This window comes from Pholcus phalangioides, unplaced genomic scaffold (assembly GCF_987345545.1).
Source record: "Pholcus phalangioides strain wild (caught in Gottingen) unplaced genomic scaffold, Ppha-v1.0 ptg000018l_1, whole genome shotgun sequence".
NCBI lineage: Eukaryota > Metazoa > Arthropoda > Arachnida > Araneae > Pholcidae > Pholcus > Pholcus phalangioides.
In genome coordinates, this window is record NW_028301611.1 from 17,872,877 (window position 1) to 17,893,944 (window position 21,068).

Genomic DNA, 21,068 nt, shown 5'->3' on the forward strand with positions numbered 1-21,068 from the left:
TTTTGTAGAACGAATAGTTTGATGGTTTCACAAAGTTTTGAATCTAAGAATTTGGGTCCTAATTATACAGTTTCCAAAAAGTTTTGTGAAACTTGTGAACGAAAATCTATATTCAGTGTATTACATGCATCTGAAACAACATTATGCATTTGGGGAGGTTGCATTCATACCAGCTATTTTCTATGGCACAGAAAATTTTGAAAGAGCCTTCCCCATTCCTTAAAAATAATATATGAAATAACAATATCTTTGAGATATATATCAAAGAATAGAGGTGAAGTCTTGAAGTTATTTGTTTAATGATTCCTTTGTTCAATGTTTGAAACTTTCAGAACTTGTAAGACGACTCAATATTTCAGTTTTACAGTATCTTCAAAATACACTCATAGAACAATTAGTTTTTCCTCATTATCGAGCTTATAATTGAGTTCCACTTCTTATTTAATAGGAAGAATATTATCACTTGGGAGAGGTTTATTTTTGTATGATGTCATTCTGCAGAGGACACATTTAGCTTTGGAAATAAGCTTATTTTTGTGGTTGGTGGTGGGTATGAGTGTTGGTATTTGTGTGTAACAAAAGAGTGATTGTTGATGTTAAAAAGTTTTTGGTTTTTTTATCAGTGATATCCATTGGAAAAGATTCACTGGAATGAAAATTGATGTATAATTTGGTTTATCAATGCACAGTGATCCTTACCTTTATTTTATGCACACGAAATTAATGTTTAAGTGGTGTTGTTTCCATTTGTTTGAAATGTATCACATATGCATACAAATGCAAGGCCACCACAAGCAGAATGCCTGATGAGATGGCTGAAAAAATGATGCCCATAACAAATATGGATGTCATATATTTCTAATATATGGCAACCTCCTAAGTGCAATTATAACAACTGAAAAGTATATATACATGATGAAATATAATTCACTGCCCATAAAAAATATTTATGGTTATCTAATATAATGGATAGCTTCTTGATTCATACCCCAATATGTTTATCGTATTTCTTTTTTAACATGTCAGTTTCATTGGAATTGGAAAAATTACTGAAAAAAAAAAACATTTTTACAGAAATACTGCAGCTTTTTACACACCATAGCTTTCTATAAGACTCCCATTGTTTTCATTTAAGAACTAATTCATATAGAATGAAATTTCATTTTTAATTAACTGCTGAAGTTTTCTTCGAGAATTTCATAGTATTTTTTTTGTGCAACAGTGGACATTATTTTGCAGTAAAAATTTAAGTTTTTAACTAAATTAAAAAGATAAGTAAAAAGAATTGCATAGAAATTAACTAGAATCCCTTAAATAAGGTCAGAACATCAGGGAAAAATTTTTTGGATTGGCTGCTGCTTTGGGTTAACTACTAGGGTTAAAAATTGACTTCCAATAAATTCAAATGAATTATTATTATTATGATTATTCAATAATCAAGGTGATAAAATATAGTAAATAATTTGTATTTTTAATGGCGAATTGTTTTCAATGAATTTACTGGACACCTATGCAGTCGACTTACATTAATTATACTTATTCCAATATCATACTTTGTGTTACAAAATTTTCATCACATTAATGAGTTGAATTACTTTTAACAAGTTCAAAACTTAATGGGGTATAATGTGTTTTGTTTCAAAAATACAAAATCAAGAGCGATAATAATGGATTGTGGTTATCTGGAAACGAATCAACTTGGGCTGAATGAAATGAGCTTCTTCCATAAGGAAACAAAAAAATTATTTGACAGACATGCCAAAGTGATTTTTATACCAAAGAATTTGTTTCATAGATGGTAGAAATTGTTGATTTTGTTTATGATCAACCTATTCAACTTTGCAGAACACTGGCTTTTTTAACACTGTGTTATTTTTGATAGAAGTGCCTGTAGATTCAGTAGTTTGTTTGATGTATTAATCAATTATGTATTGATGTATTAATCAAAGCGATAACAATGTTTCTTCTTTTTTTCAATAACTCTAAAGTGAGTCAATTGATGGAAATTTAAAGAGAGAGACGCTATATGATGCAGTCTTTCTGGCTTGATAGACCATGAAGGTACTTGCGTATTATACATGATGCGTTTGAGCACAGATAATTATAGAGAATAAATCAAGCTTGAACAAAAAAAATAACTTTCTCTGCAGGTATCGATAGTGACTAGGGCCATCTTTCGTAATTTTTGGGACAACCACCCCTCCCCAAGACTATTTTATATAGGCTAAATTTAAAAACTTGTCTGTACTCATTAATAATAATCATTCTTTTTGGGTCGGGGAAGGGAGGCTGCTTGTCAATATGCCTCTGATATGATTAGGCTACACTTCCCAAAAAAAAAACCACTTCTTAAAGAAGCCTTGTCTTTAAAAGTAATTCAACACAATTTCATATGAATTTAAATTTTGAAGGTTTGGCTGTATTCAGCTATGATAAAAAAAAAAATTTTTATAGGTGTATTGATCTACCGGCTATTCACCAAAAATACCTGGTTCTAGGTGTATTTAGCTATTAGCTATTGCGAAAGGAAAAGCCATGTTTTTAGCTATAATCAGCTATCACAGAAACCTGGTTTCAACTATCAATAGAAAGCTGGTTTTAATTGTAATTGGTTATTCAATATCACCAAAAATTTGGTTTTAGCTGTATTTAGATGTTGCCTAAACATGGGATTTTTCCTGTATTCAGCTAACACGTAAAGTTTTAGCTGTATTTAAATATCACAAACCTGGTTTTTTTGTTTTACCTATCGCCAAAATTTTTGCTATATTTAACTATCACCAACAACTTGGGTTTTTTCAACATTCATCCCTACTAACAAACATATAGTTTCAGCTGTAGTTAGCTGTCACAAAAAACCTGGTTTTAGCCATAATTTATAGCTGTCACAAAAAAACCTGGTTTTAGCCATAATTTATAGCTGTCACAAAAAACCTGGTTTTAGCCATAATTTATAGCTATCACCAAAAATCTGGTTTTAGGTGTATTTAACTATCGCTAAAAGGAGGGGGATTTTTCTTGTATTCAGCTAATCAAAAAAAAAGTTTTAGCTTTATTTAAATATTATTTAAAAAAAACAAAAAACTTTCTTTTATTTATTCACCCGTGACCAAAATTTTTTGGTCTAGAAATTGCTGTATTGATGGTTTTGTATAATACGTAAGTACCTAAATAAATAAAGTTAAACGAAAGTATAGAATATTATTTTTGGTTGGATAGGTTTCTTGATTAATTACAGAGAGCAAATGCATTCGTGTAGTTTGTGTTATAATGGCTAATTGTGTGCTAATTTTCCTCCCCATTAGCTAGAAAATTATTACTGTGATTATTCCATTTATAAGTACAACTAACTACTAATGACTACTTAACTAATCTGTCACTAAGATTGTGGCAGGTTAAAGTACTTTGTTATGTGATATGTATTTTATACGTCTTTCTGCAGCCTATGTACAGAAATTTGTAGTGAGAAATGTGTGCAATCGTGACATGTTGTGATACATGTTATTTTGCTGTATCAAGTATGATGCATCACGTGGTTGGAGAAAATGCATTAAACTGTACTCAGTTAAAGAACTACTATAAAAATGCATTTCTTTGATCATGACCTGTGCATATTGTACTTAATTTTTTTTTACCATTTTGCATACCGTAAACCAGTGGTGACTTTGAGACTGCAACCTTGGGATTGGTTCTCAAACTTTTGTTTCTCACGGCTCCCTTGTCCATTTCATGATTCATCTGTGGCTGCCTAAAATATTTTTTTAGATATCCCCTCCCCCCCTATAAAAGAACCACTTCAAAGTATAAATAGCAAACAAATCATCTCCAGTTCGCCACGACGCTTCCAGGACCCATGACGCACACTTTAAGAAACACCGGGTAGCGGATTATTTTCGGATTTTCACCCAATGCCATGCGTTTTATCCGTTCGTCGCTGCCGACAAAACGCATGGCCATTGGCTGCGAATACAAAACCGAAACGAAGCTGCTATCTCAGTTTCCCCTCTCCTCCCCCGGTTTACGGTATTTAGTGCTTGATAATTGATTTCATTTTTAGTACCAACATTTTTCTTGGTCTGTATTTTCCCACTGTATATCAGTAAAATTTCAATCAGTATTATATCAAAATTCTTGTTTGATATCATTTGTATTGTTCCTTGGAGTTCGACGAGAATGAAAATTATATTTTTCGAATAAATTTGGTGCTGTGTTTTTCAAAAAATGTGTTTTCTATTTTTTTTAATATTGTTTATTTGCCGTGAATTATTCGTACACTACCTGCCACTAATTCTCCAGAAATTTTCGATGGGATCTTGATACCCACTGAATCGAATCTATCGCATCCATCATCACTTTATTGAGTTAATTAAAAACATTTTTATTGATAGCGTTCAGATAGAGTTCGTGGCTCAACACCCCAAACCGCGTTTAACGTCTCCTGTAGGCAGGGCCGCATTAAGCAAAATAAGCACGTACTTAGGGCGTCAAGAGAAAAGGGGCACCGCAAAAAATGATCAAGTAGTACTTTTTTTTATTTAATTTTTTTCCCCCAAGCATAAACTATCCGGTAGAAAATCCTAAAATTTTAAGAGCACTTGATTATAGGGTTGAATACCTTTATCGAAGGATTGACCAGGGCTGCAAGTAATTGAGGGCAGGAAGGAGGGTCTGATGCGCAGCCTCTGGACCAAGAAGGTTACTGAGTTTATATATTATTTTTCGTTAAAAAAAATGTGGGGAGAGGCACCAAATTGGATACATATTCCCCCAAGTAACACGGTAAATTTTAGTTTCTAGTTGCGGCCCCGAAGGTGACAAAAACAGAGAAACTAAGTTAATTGCGAACAAGAACTTGTGTCGATGCTCAGTATTTTGCTGTATTTCCATAAAGTACCGTAAGCCCAGAGCTGTCCCAACAGCATCATAGGCCTGGTAAAACAAATTTTTCTGAGGTCCCCCCCCCCCCCCTCCACTTAGCTATAAATACCTGCCTTACTTAATTTGCATACTTAATCATTCCAAAGCTTTAACCAGATTAAATTGCCATGAGGCCTCCCGGCAATTGATGTTCCCGAGTCGTGGGATCCTTGAGTAAAATTATCTTTCTGAATCGCCCCCCCCCCCCCCCATAAAAATGATTGCTTACTAATTTACACACTTATTCGTGAAAATTGTAAACAGATCTAATTGTCATGAGGTCGCGGGTCATGCGTTAAGGTTAAAATTGAACGGGGGCACCAAAATCACGTATGTGCTTAAGGCCTTCATATGGGTTAATCCGGCCCTGCCTGTAGGGAAAGCTGTTTAAAAATTAATAAAAGTTGCGTGGGAATTTCAAGTTTTATACTGTTGCAAGGTACGCGATGCTATGTTTGAAAATTATTAACTTTTCCTGATGCTTGGCATGATTGGGCACTTGATACGATTTATACGAGAACGCATGGATTACAATTACTAAATATAGTTCACCGAACTTGAAAATTGAAAAGAAAAGCAGCAAAAACGAGAGGAATTTTTTTTTTCAATGTCATAGACCAGCGATTCTCAACCTTTTTTTTTTGACTTGAGCGGAGCTCCTTTTTGATAAAACATTTCTATGGCGGCGCCCGTTAGCGGATTTATAGTTGTTTTTCCGCCTGTAACCTAAAACATTTGCTGCTCTTTTTCTCATTCCACAAAATTTTCTTGCCCCCTCATCCCTCAAATCTGCCGCCCTGGTTATAGCCAGCCAGCCCCCCTCCCCCGTAAATACGCTTCTGGCTGATTCATAGGCTTGTTGAGAGGAGCCGTATTTGGTGGCGGGAAATTAATTTACTCTGAAGAAATATAATTCTTCAACCAAATTCTGTCGAGAAAAAAAAATTGTGATCTCAGGCTTTTGAAATATGTTTTCTTTGGGATTTAGACCGTTTTGCGTATTCATAAACGAAGATCAGTTCGTAAATCGGGTTGACTGTATTGACTTTTCCTGCGGTTTCCTGTCCTCAAACGGTGTAATAAATTGTCACTCGCATGCCTTTTATGGGAGGATAATCACTGGCTTTTCCACTGGCTGCAATGGTCCAATCAATATCAGTCAAACTTTTCGCATACACACGCTTATACTTATTCAATGGTAATAACGTGGACTATTTTCTAACCCGTCACCACTTCCGCCGCTGTCAGTTGTGTTGTGTGAGTATATTTAATCGATGATAATGGTGGCTACCAGTTGACTTTTCTTCGTCAATGTTTGATGTTCTTGACACACTTCTTCTGTTCTCTTTTCTTTTCTGGAAATCGCTGCTTTCCTTTTCTTGTTTTTGCCGCGGCCCAAGGACAGAGTAGAGCCATTTATTTCGTTCAACCATTATCAGTCACTGCGGTTGAGGCCCCCCCATAACTTTTTCTCTGCTTATCACGTCTACTTCTAATACTACTACAATGACGCGACTTGAATGTACATGAGAAAATCGACTTTTCGCTGCCATAGGAAAGACCTTTTACCCTTTTCGTTTTCGGTACACGTACTCTGCGGTTACGGTCACGGCTGAAACAAAGAACACCGACCGCATAGGATCCGTCAATGAACGTCTGACATTTACGCTCGTGAACATAAGCGACTATGAAATCATGTATTTTCTTTTCAAGAAATGCATCACTGCGATTCCAAGAAATATGTCTCCATCATAACCCTAGCTTTGGGGTCCTCAAACCTGTTCCATTTGCTGCGCCCCTTACCCTTCAACGCTTATACGCTGCTCCCCAGAGTAATTTGATAATGAATCACTTAGGAAAACCTTTGTCATGTGGCTGCATCACGGCGCCCCTGAGAACGGTCGCAGGTGCCCCAGGGTGGCGGTGCACAGTTTGAGAACCACTGCTCTAGATGCTAGAGCGCCAACAGGCCACGAATTTTCTTAGACCTATTCACAGGGTCGTCTTAAGAGCATCATGAGCCCACGAGCCAAGTGATATTTCTGCGGCTCAACCAGGCAAATTCTCGATGCCAGGCAACAGGTCTACAGCGGTTACAAATATTAAATCATAATACACTCACTTCACTTCTAAAATATAAAAGCCAGCTCTGAAAAATCAGACACAACAACGGATACGCACTCAGACTGTTAGGTACATACAAAGCTCACTCGGTAGTAAATTGCCCATGGCGATAGACCGTAGTTGTGCTTTTTTATGAAGGGAGAAAAACGTAAATTCTCGAAAATTTCAACCAGATCTCAATTTTATGAGACTCCTCTCTTCTCTTGAGGTTCCCCCGGGTGTGCCCACGAGTCAAAAAAGATGAATTCTGGCAGGTTCGGATCCAAAAGACTCCATCGCCTCTCTCAAGAGCTGAATAAATGTGGGTAAAATTATTCGGATGTGAGAGAAGGGGGGCATGGTCTCTGGATTGCTGTAATTTTCAATTGAGAAGGTGTATATCAAAGCGCGTAAAAAATGTAGTAATAAATGACATGAGCCTAACCTGAAAACGCGCATTCGTAGGCTGCATTTCACTCCTGTTGTTGAGCCGCTGTTGTAAATTTAATATTAGAACTTGAAGGCACACCCTTATCAGATGCGGGGAAACGTGCGGAAAATATTTATAGGACCCATGCACGCAGGGTATCACAAATAATTTTTTCTCATGCATTATACAGTGGAACTTCCCATAACGGACACATTTCCCGTAATAGGTACCTCTCGTTAACGATCATTTCTGTCTTGTGGAATGGGCTAAAAATGTACCCTTCAAGCAGGGCCGGTCCTAGAAATTCTGCCACCTGAGGCGAATGATATTCTGCTGCCCTTAAGATACAACTGTCTGAAAAGAGTTTACTTTCTTCACCTCTTTTACTTTGATGCAATGGTTCCCAAAGTGTTAGTCACGATCCTCTTGTGGGGAGCGTGTGTAACGTTGATGATTTAAGATGTCACGAATTTCCTAAATAAAAACGTTCTGATGGAGTAAATATATCAAATGAATATAATGATTCTTCTTTGATGGGGTGAAGGTGGTCCCATACTGGGAGCACTTGTTTGCATTTTTTCCTATGGGTTTTGGAAAAAAGGTCTGCCCTTCAAAAGATTAATTGAGCTATTTAGCACACATATATATCATACAATGCATTAAAATTTTACGTAAATTAATTTGAAGAAAAGTTTTATTCAATCAAATATCACAAATGTGTTCTTGTGCATTTTTAGGAGAAAACATGAAAATTTGTTAAGTTAATATATTTTTCTGAATCCGGACAAAATGCCACACACATCTATTGAAAATCCAAGAAACGTTCTCCTCATTTCTTAGTTTTTAAAATCATGATTCTCCGCGTTATATTTCTTATATGTTGTTAGGTGTCGTAGCATAAAAATTTTCCTACCTTTTTATTTATACGTTGCAGCGAACTAACAGCCCTGAGTTCATACTGTGTGGCCAGAGGCGTAGTACGCAGGAGAGAACATGGAGGCCTCGTGCCATCCCCAAGGGGATTAAAAATGGAAAATATTTTTTTAATATTTCAGTAAAAAATTAAAATATCGAAAGAGGATGCCTTTATATACCGTATGTTATCTTTATCAATATCTGTTAATTTAAAATACTTTTTCAAGGTTAGTAGCTCAAAATTTCTCTGGGACAGATTCCTTGTCCTCCTCGAACCCAATGTGCCCCCCCCCACCCCTCTAAAGGTCGATCTTGCGTACTCCAGGGCGCAGGGTATTGTAATGTGGTAGGTCTTGACATGGTAACGCAAATTCTATCACAAGTCATTGTAGCGCTTGATCATTGTTTGGCGCAGCATAACCTTGACGGTCCTTGCACTAATAAAAAATAAACTCCAATCCAATCCGAAGGTGCATATGCACCCTCGAATGAATGATAGCACATATCGCAGCAAATTCGTCGGAAAAAAATCAGCAATTCGTTCTCCAAAAACACTCTTTACCGCCTTTGCTATTGCGATTCGAAAGCACATTCTACGATCAAAAATGCTTGTTTTTAGGTTATCACTTAAAGTTTGTCGCATGAATTTAGAATCACCCTGTATTTAACAGGTGAGAAATATGAAACTAGAACCACAAAGTTCTATGAACTAGAACCACTTACGCCACTTATCAAATAAAACTGTTACACTTCATCGAGTGAAATTAGTAAACGGATTTTTTGATTAACGTGCCATATGAAAAAAGCAATATGATACAATATTAGTTAATATTTTATAAACAATGATATTAATCTATCTATATGTATAAAATTGATTTTCTGTGTGTGTGTGTGTGTGTTCTCTATACAAATCTACAAGTTTAGATCGATCGTCGCCAAGTTTTGCATATATATCAAATGGGACCCGACTTGAACGATAGGCTACTTTAAAATTTCGTCAGCCCAGGGCAAATGCCCCAAACGGGCAAAAAACTGTCCGGCAACAATGGTTTTTGGGCCTCAACAATCACTTTCCGAACGTTTACTTTGGTTACCGTGGTTCCCTAGCGATGAGTTTCAGACGTGTTTGTCTTTACAATGGTTTGTCACTTCTTTAATCCTGTTAGTATATGTATAATAGTTTATGCCTTTATAATGGTTTGCCACATTTTCAATATACTCTCAGTAGTGAGGCTTTTTGAATAGACGTCATAATCATCATCAGCATCGCTTTGAGAGTCAGGAAAAGGGTGATCCTCATAGAAATAAGTGCTAAAATTGTCGATTTTACTGTAGAAATGCGGAAATTAGTGGGATTTTCCACCCCATCAATAATTTTAAAAATTGTATTGAATTCTCGATTTTTGAAATATTCAGTTCGCTTAGAGATATACGAAGCCCAGGAGATTAAATATGAAGTAATTAGCCAAACCTATACTTTTGAGTTGGATATTCGAGCAATATCATTGATTTCATTTATATCTTCTCAAGTATGGAAATTAATGTCTCCATATTGTCTCTTAATATTTATTTGCCTAAATTCATATGGGTTAGGATATTTTAAAATTAGTTATGAGCCCGTGAAAAGTGCATCGAAAAAATTCCACAGCTTTAACTAAGGATTTTTGGAAGCTGAACAGACAGATGGATAACTTGAAGTTCGGGGGGGGGGGGGGATCGAAATACCTAGCGCCCCTTAAAAAAAGAAAAATATATATTCATTTCTACGTTTCTGTGTAAATCTAGATTTGTTTATTTCATGAATCGCGCAGGTCGCCATATTTGTTAACTTGGACACGGTTTGTATGTCCCTCAAGAAAAAGAGAGGGAGATATCACGTGATCCAAAAAAGCCTCATTGAAGAAACCCCGGGCAGCGCCGGGTATTATAGCTAGTTAAATTACAAAGTTTGCTCCGAAATTTTAACAGTTGTTATTTGCGTGTGGCAAAACATTATTAATAAATTTAATGCAAATAACAGTGGCTGCAGTTTGCGAGTTTCATTAATGTTGTTTTACCGTTGACAAACAACAACTGTTCAAATTTTGAAGCAAACTTATTAATTTAGTTTCTAATGATTATCATCATTACTTATAAAATATCAACTAATATCATACCATATTACTTTTTTCACGCGGGACATTAATCAAAATCCGGTTATTAATTTCAATTAAAGAATTGTAACAGTTTTATTTGATAGGTGGCGGAAGGTCCATTGATACGTTTCTCACACGTAAGTATAATACTGTACTGTATAATTGTTTTATAATTATTTGATAATCACAGAGTTTTCAATATTTTCCGGAAGGCGTATTTTTGCTGATGAAATTTTATTTTTACCCGTTTATACTGTATTGGTTATGGACAAAAGTGCCTAGAAAAAAGTGTAATTTTTTCATGGTGAATGAATTTAGAAAACATGGCCGTTTAGAGTCTGAGAAGGCTTTCATGTACACAGTTTTTTTGCTGCGCAGAAAAAAATTTCCTATATTATATAAGGCAGCAGCATGTTATTTTATCATTCCGCGCAGATATCTAAATTCTGTGAGCAAAGAAACAAGTCTGTGCAGGTGTAATACAAGGCAATAAGCCATCTCTCTGGAAAAAAAAAAATTGAAGAACATAAAATTATTTTTTCCTTTTTTATTGCGAGCATCTCAGTGCTCATCATCCCCCCCCCCCAACATCCTGGAGCTCAATATCCCCTCCCTTAAGACTGAGATATTTGGTGGGGCCACCTTTATAGTGATTTTATATTGCGAAAAAACAACAACATTGAAGTTTGTCCCGGGTCCCCATGCTAGAACCCTGCCAGTCCTACCCTTGTAGGGGTCATAGTGCTCTCTTAAACCATTGTGGATAGATGTTTGATTTCATACTCAATATTCATCAACTACCTAGATGAATACCTATGATTCAATGATTAGCATCATGATTATTTCAGTTAAAGCCATGTGTCAGAGTTCTTCTGCGGGTGCTTTTCTTCTGGTGATGGTTATAATCAAAGCTCTCGATCCGTGAATATGATTCCTAATAGGTTGACAGGGCTCCAACCTCGTGAATCCCAACCATGAGTTCAACCGGGCACGGCACGGAGACCCATGGCCGTACATCACGCAGTAGAGGCCCTAGGCTGAAATCTTTGGTGGGCTCCCAGTTCAGACTCTTCACGGTCACTCGCTAATATGAATTTGTAGAGTGAAAAACAAAAATAGAATCACATCTAATGAGAATTATATCGGGGCCCCCCGGTCAGGAGCCCTGCCCGACCCACTCTTTTTGTGGTTGCCATGTAAGGACTTTGGTCCTGCATAGAATAGGATCTTTCCCGATAAGATCTGGCACAATGATTTGTGACAATAAATGTGTAAATTAAGAGGTCAGGGCCGTCATTTCAACTTTTTCCAGGGCGGAGGGGAGGGGGGCACAGCACATGTACTCAATGTATGTATATACTGTATATTTGCATATAGATATATATACCATTTTATAAGAGGTACTGCCTAGGCTCTCTTTCATTTTGCCCTGGGGCTATGATTTTGTTGGGAAGCAGTAGGGGTACACTTGAATTAAATGAACAAAAATTTGTTTGAATTCTATAGAACAGCCTCATTATCATCATCAAGGGTTCCGCGAAGCAGTCTTATAACTATCAGCGATTTTTTTTTTTACAAACCAACTTCTCTAAAGATAGGCATGAAGTAATGTGGGGAGTTTTTTAACCTCCTTGGAAGATAGGTGACACTTTGTGGAAGTGCAAGAAAGGAGGTGTGTTGAGATGAATTGAGCATTGAATAGCATTTCAAAACACTGAAAAGAGTTGCATTTGACTGCTCTTTTTTATCCACTCGAACTTTCCCTTCGAAATTATTTCGATGTGTAAAAATTTTCCAAGAGTGAAAACACCGTCATAATAAATCTGTCATAAAAAATGCCGCCTCGTCGCTTCCCATGCCTGGCGCCGGAAGGCAGGACTGGATCTTTGATCCTACGGACCAGGAGACCGCAGAAGGCGCCAACTGAAGGGAGCTAATTTTTTAAGAGTGCCAACTAAAGAGGGGGGGGGGGGTGGCGACCCGATTTTTTATCACCAAAGTATTATTCGCTTGCACTTGGGAAATGTCCAGAACCGGCCCTGACATAATTTTAGCTTTTAGGGGCCGTTCAAGTGTTACATCAGCAAATTTTTAGCCTTTTTCGACCCCTTCTGTCAACAAAATTTCGTCATAAGCTCTGCCCCCTGCCTACTAACGCATATTGGTGGGATTAGAGACGTAAGCGGGGGGATCACGGGGGAGGGGGTCTCCCTCCCGATGACCAAAAATTTATTGCGACCGGTGAGACGGGTCTCGTGCCCCGGGCGATGGACCAGAGGGGGCGCAAATTTTATTCTCAAACCTCTCATTCAACATTACAAGGGGCGCCAAAATGCGCATTTGCCCCGGGTGACCAAGCATCTAATTGCGGCCCTACTAGAGCCTAGTCAGCCCCGTCCTTGTAGGGGTCATGATTTCAATAAAGAATAAAAATTCAGGTTCGCTTCGTTGAAAAATGCGTGAAAAACATTCTTACAAAATCAGAGCCACAACTAGTGGGGGAGCAGGCGGGTCTGGTGTTCCTAGTCCTGGACTAGAGCATTGGGGGGCGGAGGTTCTAACACGTCCCTCAAGCCGAGATTATAGAGTTATTTTGCAGGGAAAAAAAGTACCCCCCCCCTCACTTGAGAAGAAAAAGAAATTGAAATCCCCCTCCCGTTAAGAAAATTCTGCTTACGCCTATGGACCGGAGAGGGCGCAAATTTCAATCTTTAACGTCTTCTTTAATATTACAAGGGGGCACAAAATGCGTGCTTGCTCAACACCACACTAAATATATTTCTAGTGTGGTGCAGTGCCGTCTTAAAGCATGGGCCAACCCGGGCATGGCCCAGGGGGCCCAAGAGAAGAGAGGGCCTCACAAAAAAGACATCTGGTGGAAATTGTCAAGAATTTGTCTGGTAGGGCCTCAGAAAAATTACTTGGGCTGGGGGCCCCGTGATGCTCTTAAGACGGCTCTGGTGTGGTGTTGGCTTGCTGGCCCTGGCTGTCAAAGCACCCATGAGCGGATATACGGAGGGGGGGGGGGGCGCCCCCCCCCTCAGCATCAAAGGTGAAGTCGATTGATCTAATGCTGCGGGGAATCGAACCCACATCCTTTCACTTTCCGGGTCACCGAATATCTCAATCTTTCCTTGGAGCTCGTATACACTGAAAGGGACCGTACATGGACGGCCGCAGGCCAAGCTCACAACTGCTCACGCTGCCACCAGATGGCGAAGTATGCAAGGATGACGTCACTCTTCATTACCATACAAAGGTTTTTTTTTTTAACAACTGGCTGTTGCGAAGGGCGTTCACCCGGAAAGTGAAAGGACGTGGGTTCGATTCCCCGCAGGGGCAGTTGAATTTTCTCTCTTTTCAAAATATATCTTCGCAACAGCCAGTTGTTAAAAAAAAAAAAACCCCTTCGGATTGATCTAATGCATATATGTATCGATGAATCGACATCATCGTGCCCCCCAGAGTTCCAAGTCTATCTCCGCCTACTAAAGCGCCTATAGTTGCGGCTTTGTACAAAATATTCCGGATGCCGAAAATGTCCCCGGAAATACGGGACGTATGGTCAATGACAGTAGTCGGGACGGCCAAATAGAAAAACCGAAAAATACACGACCGTCTCCGAACAAAAAGTCGCTGTGACAAATTGTTTTTGAAAGAGCGAAATGAGTTCCCTTAATTATCGTATTTAAATTTCCCGCTCTGTGACGTCACCGTGACGTAACATCTCAATCGTTTAATTATTGGTGGAGTAGCAGGAGGAGCCAAGTGGTTTGTCGTCGTCGTATCGCCCTTTCGGCTCATAACAACAATGGCGGACAATTTGCGCGACGGACACGCGGTGATGGACCGTCATCATCCCCGTCAAAGTGCCGACGACGACGACCTTCATGGGCTGGGCTCAATGAGCGAAGAGAAAGTTTATGCTTCCGGCAAGGTCAGCAAATTAATTAATTAACCGCTCGCTCAATTAATTAATCCGCCTGTGACGTTTATTGTTTATGGTTGCGCGACTCGCACTTGTTGCCGCGGATGTTTGTTTACAAAATCCGGCAATTTTTGGCAAGATGTCAAGATATAGGCTGGGAGTTTAAAATAAACTTTTCATTGAGAGATTCTCTCGCCGGTTATCACTGATAAGGATAACACGTGTTATCACTGCTCTCTTTTCCCCCACCCGTTATTTTAATCACAATTGAAAAATAACATCTTGGCATGTGTTTAATCAGCACTGATATGAGTTGACTTGTTCGAATTTATACGCATATTTATTCGTTAATATCCGATCTTGGGTGCTCGATAAGTCATCAAGGTGCCCAATGTGTCTCTCATGGCCCCCACATCCTAGAGCAGGGCCCCTAGGCTGGGATCTTTTGCGGGGGCCCCCCGACAACATTTTCACGGGGCCCCCTTTATGATGAATTTATAGCGTGAAAAAGCAAAAAAATGGGGAAAATCGTCCTGGGCCCCAGGGCTGGAGCCTTGTCAGCCCACCCCTTGTGGGGTATATTTCTATAACACATTGAGTGTTTGATTTGCATCCAACACACATGATGGTTTGATTTGTGACTATATATGAAGGAGTGGTTCCTAATGAGGGATCCAGAACCCTTTGAGGCGAACAGTGGTGTATTTACAGGATGTGGCCAGTGCCGTCTTAGCGCATGGGCCCACCCGGGCCTTACAAAAATGAGATCCGGTTGAAATTTTCTAGGATTTACCAGGTAGGGCCTCCGATAAACCACTTGGCCCGGGGTTCCACGATACTCTTAAGACAGTCCTGGATGTGGCTTAGTGGGCTATAGCCCAGGTTGGCGGAATGAGTGTCCAAGACAGGGTTTAAGCTACGGTCGCATTTTTCGCAAAAATGCATAGAGGATGTATGAAACGAGTAGACTTCCATCCATCAATCATTACATTAGCATTGTAGCATTTGCTACAGCTTTTCCCTCCATTTTCGATTTTTTGCGGAAGGAATATTTTATCCAGCGTAAACCCTGGTCCAAGAAAATTAGTAGAATGGGAGAAGGGTGGCAAAATTTGTATAACCCTCAATAAATCTCTGTCCAAACAGTTGGGGACTAGGTCGGTGTGTGACCAAAAAAGTGACCTATTGCAAACACGTGAGTGAGAAAAAGAGTGACAACTAGTGTTTGTGAGCATGTGAATGATCTAAATCAGCCGTCATCAGCCTGTCACTCACAATAGGGTCGTCACAAGTATTTGGAACTTGTGGGTGCTTGTCTTGATCCATATATATATAGGAAATTTTGACTTCTGAATCGATTCAGGGTGCAATAAATTACTGTGCGTGCTTCAACACCTCGTCCTTGAAGCCACTGTCCCCAGGTCGTTTCTTTTGGTCATTCATATGCGAGGGTATCGGAATATATCCGTGGGTTGAACCTTTATATTACAATTTTTTATTTCTGAATTTTTTTGGGGGTGCTGAGACCCATGTCACAAATTACCGTGGGTGCTCGATCACCCCCCCCCCCAGCTCCAATGCCACTGGCTCACAAGCACCATGGCGCTATTCACTTAGTGATGTTAAACTGCGTCATGTGCCACTTAAATAATCTGCAAATGTACCGCTTGAGCAGAGCCGTCTTAAGAGCATCATGGGTGCCTGGGCCGAATGATTTTTCTGAGGCTGTACCAGGCAAATTTTGAAAATCTCAACCAGATCCCATTTTGTGAGGGGCCCTCCCATGGCCGTGCGTGGGTGGGCCCATGCCTTAAGACGGCACCGAGCTCGGGTAATTTTTACTAAATTTGGTTTGAGGTGGCGGGCCACATAAGATGACGCCATGGGTTGAGCATATATGCTTTAATAGCGTACCTTATATTTATTCGACAGCGTAAAATATGTAATGAAAATACACACCTGTGAAAGTGTTGATTCCTCCTTTGACTTGTGTTGCGGAATAGTCAGAAATGCAACATGTGATAAAAAACATTTTTTACAACGATTTCAAACTACAGTTTACACTGCTTAATATAATCACATCGGGACTCCAGTTTCTCTGATAACAATAACCCAATGATAACTATACCTGAAAAAAAGTGCTAAGCACGGTGACAATATAATCTGTTTTGTCAAACAAGACGCATCATAAACAGGTGTTGGTTAAACGGGACAGCCCTGTCTTTTTTTTAAAATTGGTTGCGAAATGTTGAAGCGTTTATTTTTTATTTAATTCTAAAACAACTTTTTTCTCCCTTCGGGCTAAAATCCTAAATTTTTCTTATTCAGTCATCGTGAAGCGTTAGAATGGAACCGTCTAATGCAATGAATGAATGAATGAAAATGAACGCCAGAACTTTGCCACTGGACTTATCCCGTTGCCGAGATCTGTTCCAGCCCAGCCTCGTGACAGAGTCTGGAACACTTTATTTTGTGTCAAAAAAAACAAAAAACATACAAACTTTTACAACAACCGTCTAATGCAGTGGTTCTCGACCTTTGGAAGCCAGCATCCGAGTTGATTTCATTTTTGTGATTGTGGGAGGCCCAGTCGTACACACAACTGATGGAAAATAAGTGAGGGAAAAAAATGAAACAGCGAATCACACTCATGGCCCAGTTGGACTGATGGCAGGGCCCGGCATTTTGGGAAACACTAGTCTAATGTATATCAGAAATTGTGTAAAATACTGTATTTTTTGAAATACGCAATAGATCCATCGTCTGGAAAATCCACAGAAGTCATTCTTCCAACAATCAAGACCAAAAATAGCAAATGGGGGAGAGGGGTTATGATGTTCATAGCCAGCCATGGTCCCTTCGCTGCCCACCTTGAAAGATTCAAAATAGTTCCGACAACAAGATGTGCATGCGAAGAGGTGTGGACAACTCTTAACTATGCGACAACTTGCCCGAATACCAGGCAGTTCCATTTTTCCTTTCCAGCTGAAACCATGCACACAATGGCTGAGCTGCATGTTGCAGAGGGAGAGCTCTAAGAGACAGCTTACTGACCTCGTACACTACCTGCAAGCAAATCTACAGATTGTCCATGATAAGACCAGAAACGCAGACCCATGCAGAACCTACCCGACAAATGGTCAGAAGATCTACAAGATCCAGGAAACCCAGGATTTACTCCCGCTCATTATCCGGCATACTGTCTGTTCTTACATGCTTCTTACTGTAAACATGAGGGGGGCCCTGCTTGTTGCAGATATGCAATGGGAAGTCCTTTGGATCTCCGGCGAGGGCTCAGTGGAGGAATCATCATCCAACTCAGATTAATGAATTATTTGTGCAATATAATGTAAATATTCTGTAAAAGTGATATATAATATAAATGTGCAGTAATTTTACCTTCACGCCATCTGTGGGTTCTAGAACCATCTCAGGGTCAATAATACGGGCTTATACAAATTGCAATAGGCCTAGAGTTGTGGATCCTGGCCAAATCTCCAATTCCTTGTACTTGTGTTGCCAGATTCTGATATATTTTTGTACAATATGTCTCTTTCATGAAGGTATGTAAATCAGATGCAAAGTTCAGTACTGTACCTTCAATCTTGTGATTGGTTCTGCCATGAGGCATTATTGAAACACTCTCGTATAAATACCAGATGCATAGTGAGATGATGCATCACTGATTAATTTCCTCCAGACATATATATATATATATATATGTCTAGATAAAGAATTTGCTTAAGGGGCAACGATTGTCAGGTGCAGAAAAAGTGCAGCGTGCAGCAATGAACGCACTGGGGTGTCCAGTGCATCCATTGACAGATGACAAATTGTGTCCAGATGAGAAAAAAAAAAGTATGCAATCCGCATATATATAAATAAATAAATATATATATATATATATATATATATATATATATATATATGCGGATTGCATACTTTTTTTTTGTCATCTTTTTTTGTCATATATATGATTCTTTTACTAAGACATCTCGCCCAGTTGGTGCGGAATCACATCTCAATCACAGCGATGCATTAATTAGTAAAAACGTGTGCTTCGGCACCTCTTGCGACTCATCACCTGTTCCATGTGTCAATGAAAGCGTCGTTTTGGTTCTGTGGATTGATTTGTAGCCAGATGGCTGTTTCTCTCGACATTTTCCTCTTGCCGTTTCCTGCTCAATGGCTAGCTGATAACCCCAATGGGCACCTGAAGCCCCAAACCTTTGAGAACCCAACTCCAGGGTTTTCTTCGACCATAGTGTGTAAAGACCAAAGCTTGACATCTTGAACTGGTTTATGGATGATGTGAACTAACACACGAGTTTCCAGACAAAACAACGAGAGCGTTCATTTTTTTTTTAATGCAATGTGTTGAGAGAGAAATCTGTGATAATTGTTTGTAAAAATGTTATTACTAAAATTTTAGCATTTAGTAGAATAAATGGATCACTGCGAATACACTACATATTGATTATGACGTTAATACAGAATGTTTGTCAAGAAGGGAGGAGGAGAGAACACCCCCTTTTAGCCTCTTACATAGTGTTGTAGCCTGATTGGCCTTTGTGGTCTAGGGTGCTCACCCGGCAAGTGAGAGGATGGGGGGGTTTGATTACCTGCAAAGGGCTGTTGAATTTTCTTTCATGGATTTATCTTCACTTCAGCTAGCTGTTGAAAGCTTTGTAGTATTAGAGAGCGACATCATCTTTGGATGCACTGTATTGATTTGCTTTTGGTTTCCTTTTCAAAATATTAAAGATATTATTCAAAAACTTGAAGAATGCTGCGTACAATGGAAATTGACATTTTATTTTTTCCTTGAAGGAGGTCAAAGGAATCTAATAAAATTATTTCGAAGCAATGTAATTTTTGCTTGTTATACTTTACCTTCCTATAATAACAGGTGCTACGTTATGATGATATGAATGCAAATTGTTTGGATGCACTTTTTTGATAGCTTCTAGTACATGGTTTTTCGAGGTGCAAAGAAGAATGAGGAGTGTTTGGTCCATAGCTAAGTTTCGTTGACGTCTACACAATGATTTAAAACTTTTTGTTAATATTTTCCAAGAGAGAGAAGGAATACCTATTGAAATATACAAATACAAATACAACGCCACAACAGGCAAAATGCCCAACGAGGTGGCTGATAAAAAGATGCCCATAAAAATATGGTTGTCATATGTTTCAAAAATACAGCAACCCAATTAAAAATGTAATTAACACAAATTACAAACAATATATACACATGATAAAATATTATACAATGCCCATAAAGAATACTTATGGTTGTCTTATTCTAAGAATGGATAGCTTCTCGATTTACCCCAACATGTTTATCGTATTTCTTTTTAAACGTGTCAATTGTGTTACAATTTACTACCTCCGGGGGTAAGCTATTCCATTTATTAACAACCCTATTGGAGAAAAATTCCCTGCGACACCATAACCTTGCATTGTCCCTCACCAATCGATACTGGTGTCCCCTTGTAAAAGCAGTCGATTGGCGGTGTACTAAAAGTTCATGGTCCAGCCTATCCATCCCATTGAAAATTTTGAACACTTCGATCATATCTCCTCGACACCTGCGTTCATCCAATGTAAACATATTCAAAAAATGAAGTCTTTCTTCATAACTCAAGCCCTGTGTGCCAATAAGGACACGCGTAGCTCTTCTCTGCACCCCTTCAACCAAGTCTATGTCCCTCTGTAGGTATGGTCTCCAAAACCTTACAGCATACTCCAGTCCAGGACGAACTAAGCCTCGAAAAAGCGGAAGAATGACTTTAGGAGAACGCGAAGAGACCTTTTTGAAAATGAGACCAAGCATTCTATTCGCTTTTTTGACAACCGCTGAACAATGTTCAGAAAACTTAAGTCGCTCGTCAATGAGAATTCCCAAATCGGTGACTCTAGTTGCATCCGGGATAGTGACACCATTCAACTCGTAAGAGAACCGTGGGTTGTTCGAACCAAAATGAGCGACCATGCACTTATCTACGCTAAACGTCATGCTCCATTCATTTGCCCATGCTGCAATCTTGTTTAAGTTGGTCTGGAGCAACTCCCTATCGCTTTCATTTCCGATTACCCCCATTAGCTTCACATCATCTGCGAATTTGCTAGTAATTCCATCGATACCCTGATCGAGTTTGTCGATAAAAAGTGAAAAAAGTATGGGGCCAAGGACACTTCCCTGAGGAACTCCACTTGTGACGTCTGTCCAACCAGAGAATTCCCCGTTCACCATAACTCGTTGCGACCTATCTCTTAACCACGATTCTATCCAATTCAGCAAGTTGCCCCCTATTCCAATCTCGTGTAAACGCTTCAAGAGTTTGCCATGTTGGACCCGATCGAATGCCTTCTGGAAATCAAGGTAAACAACGTCGACATTTTTGCTCTTACCCAAAGCCTTAGTCACGTAATCATAGAAGCAAAGGAGGTTAGTTACACATGACTTCCCCTTCCTGAACCCATGCTGCTTATCCGACAATACATTATTCTCGTCTATCCACTTCACAAACTGCCTTTTGATGATAATTTCCAAAATTTTCGAGAGGGAGCTCGTCAAACTCACTGGACGATAATTAGACACCACTTCTCTACTGCCCTTCTTAAATATCGGAACAAC

General features: G+C 39.2%; 1 protein-coding gene across 2 annotated transcripts in view; it reads left to right on the forward strand.

Moving 5' to 3' along the window:
* Positions 1–14,287: 14,287 nt before the first annotated feature.
* Positions 14,288–21,068, forward strand: part of AhcyL1 (Adenosylhomocysteinase like 1) — a 160,882-nt gene continuing 154,101 nt past the window's right edge. For both annotated transcript variants that reach the window (XM_089247696.1, XM_089247695.1), the window contains exon 1: positions 14,288–14,437. In XM_089247696.1, coding sequence (XP_089103822.1) covers positions 14,312–14,437 — 126 coding nt within the window. In that variant the 5' untranslated portion in view covers positions 14,288–14,311. The remainder of the gene's footprint in view (positions 14,438–21,068) is intronic.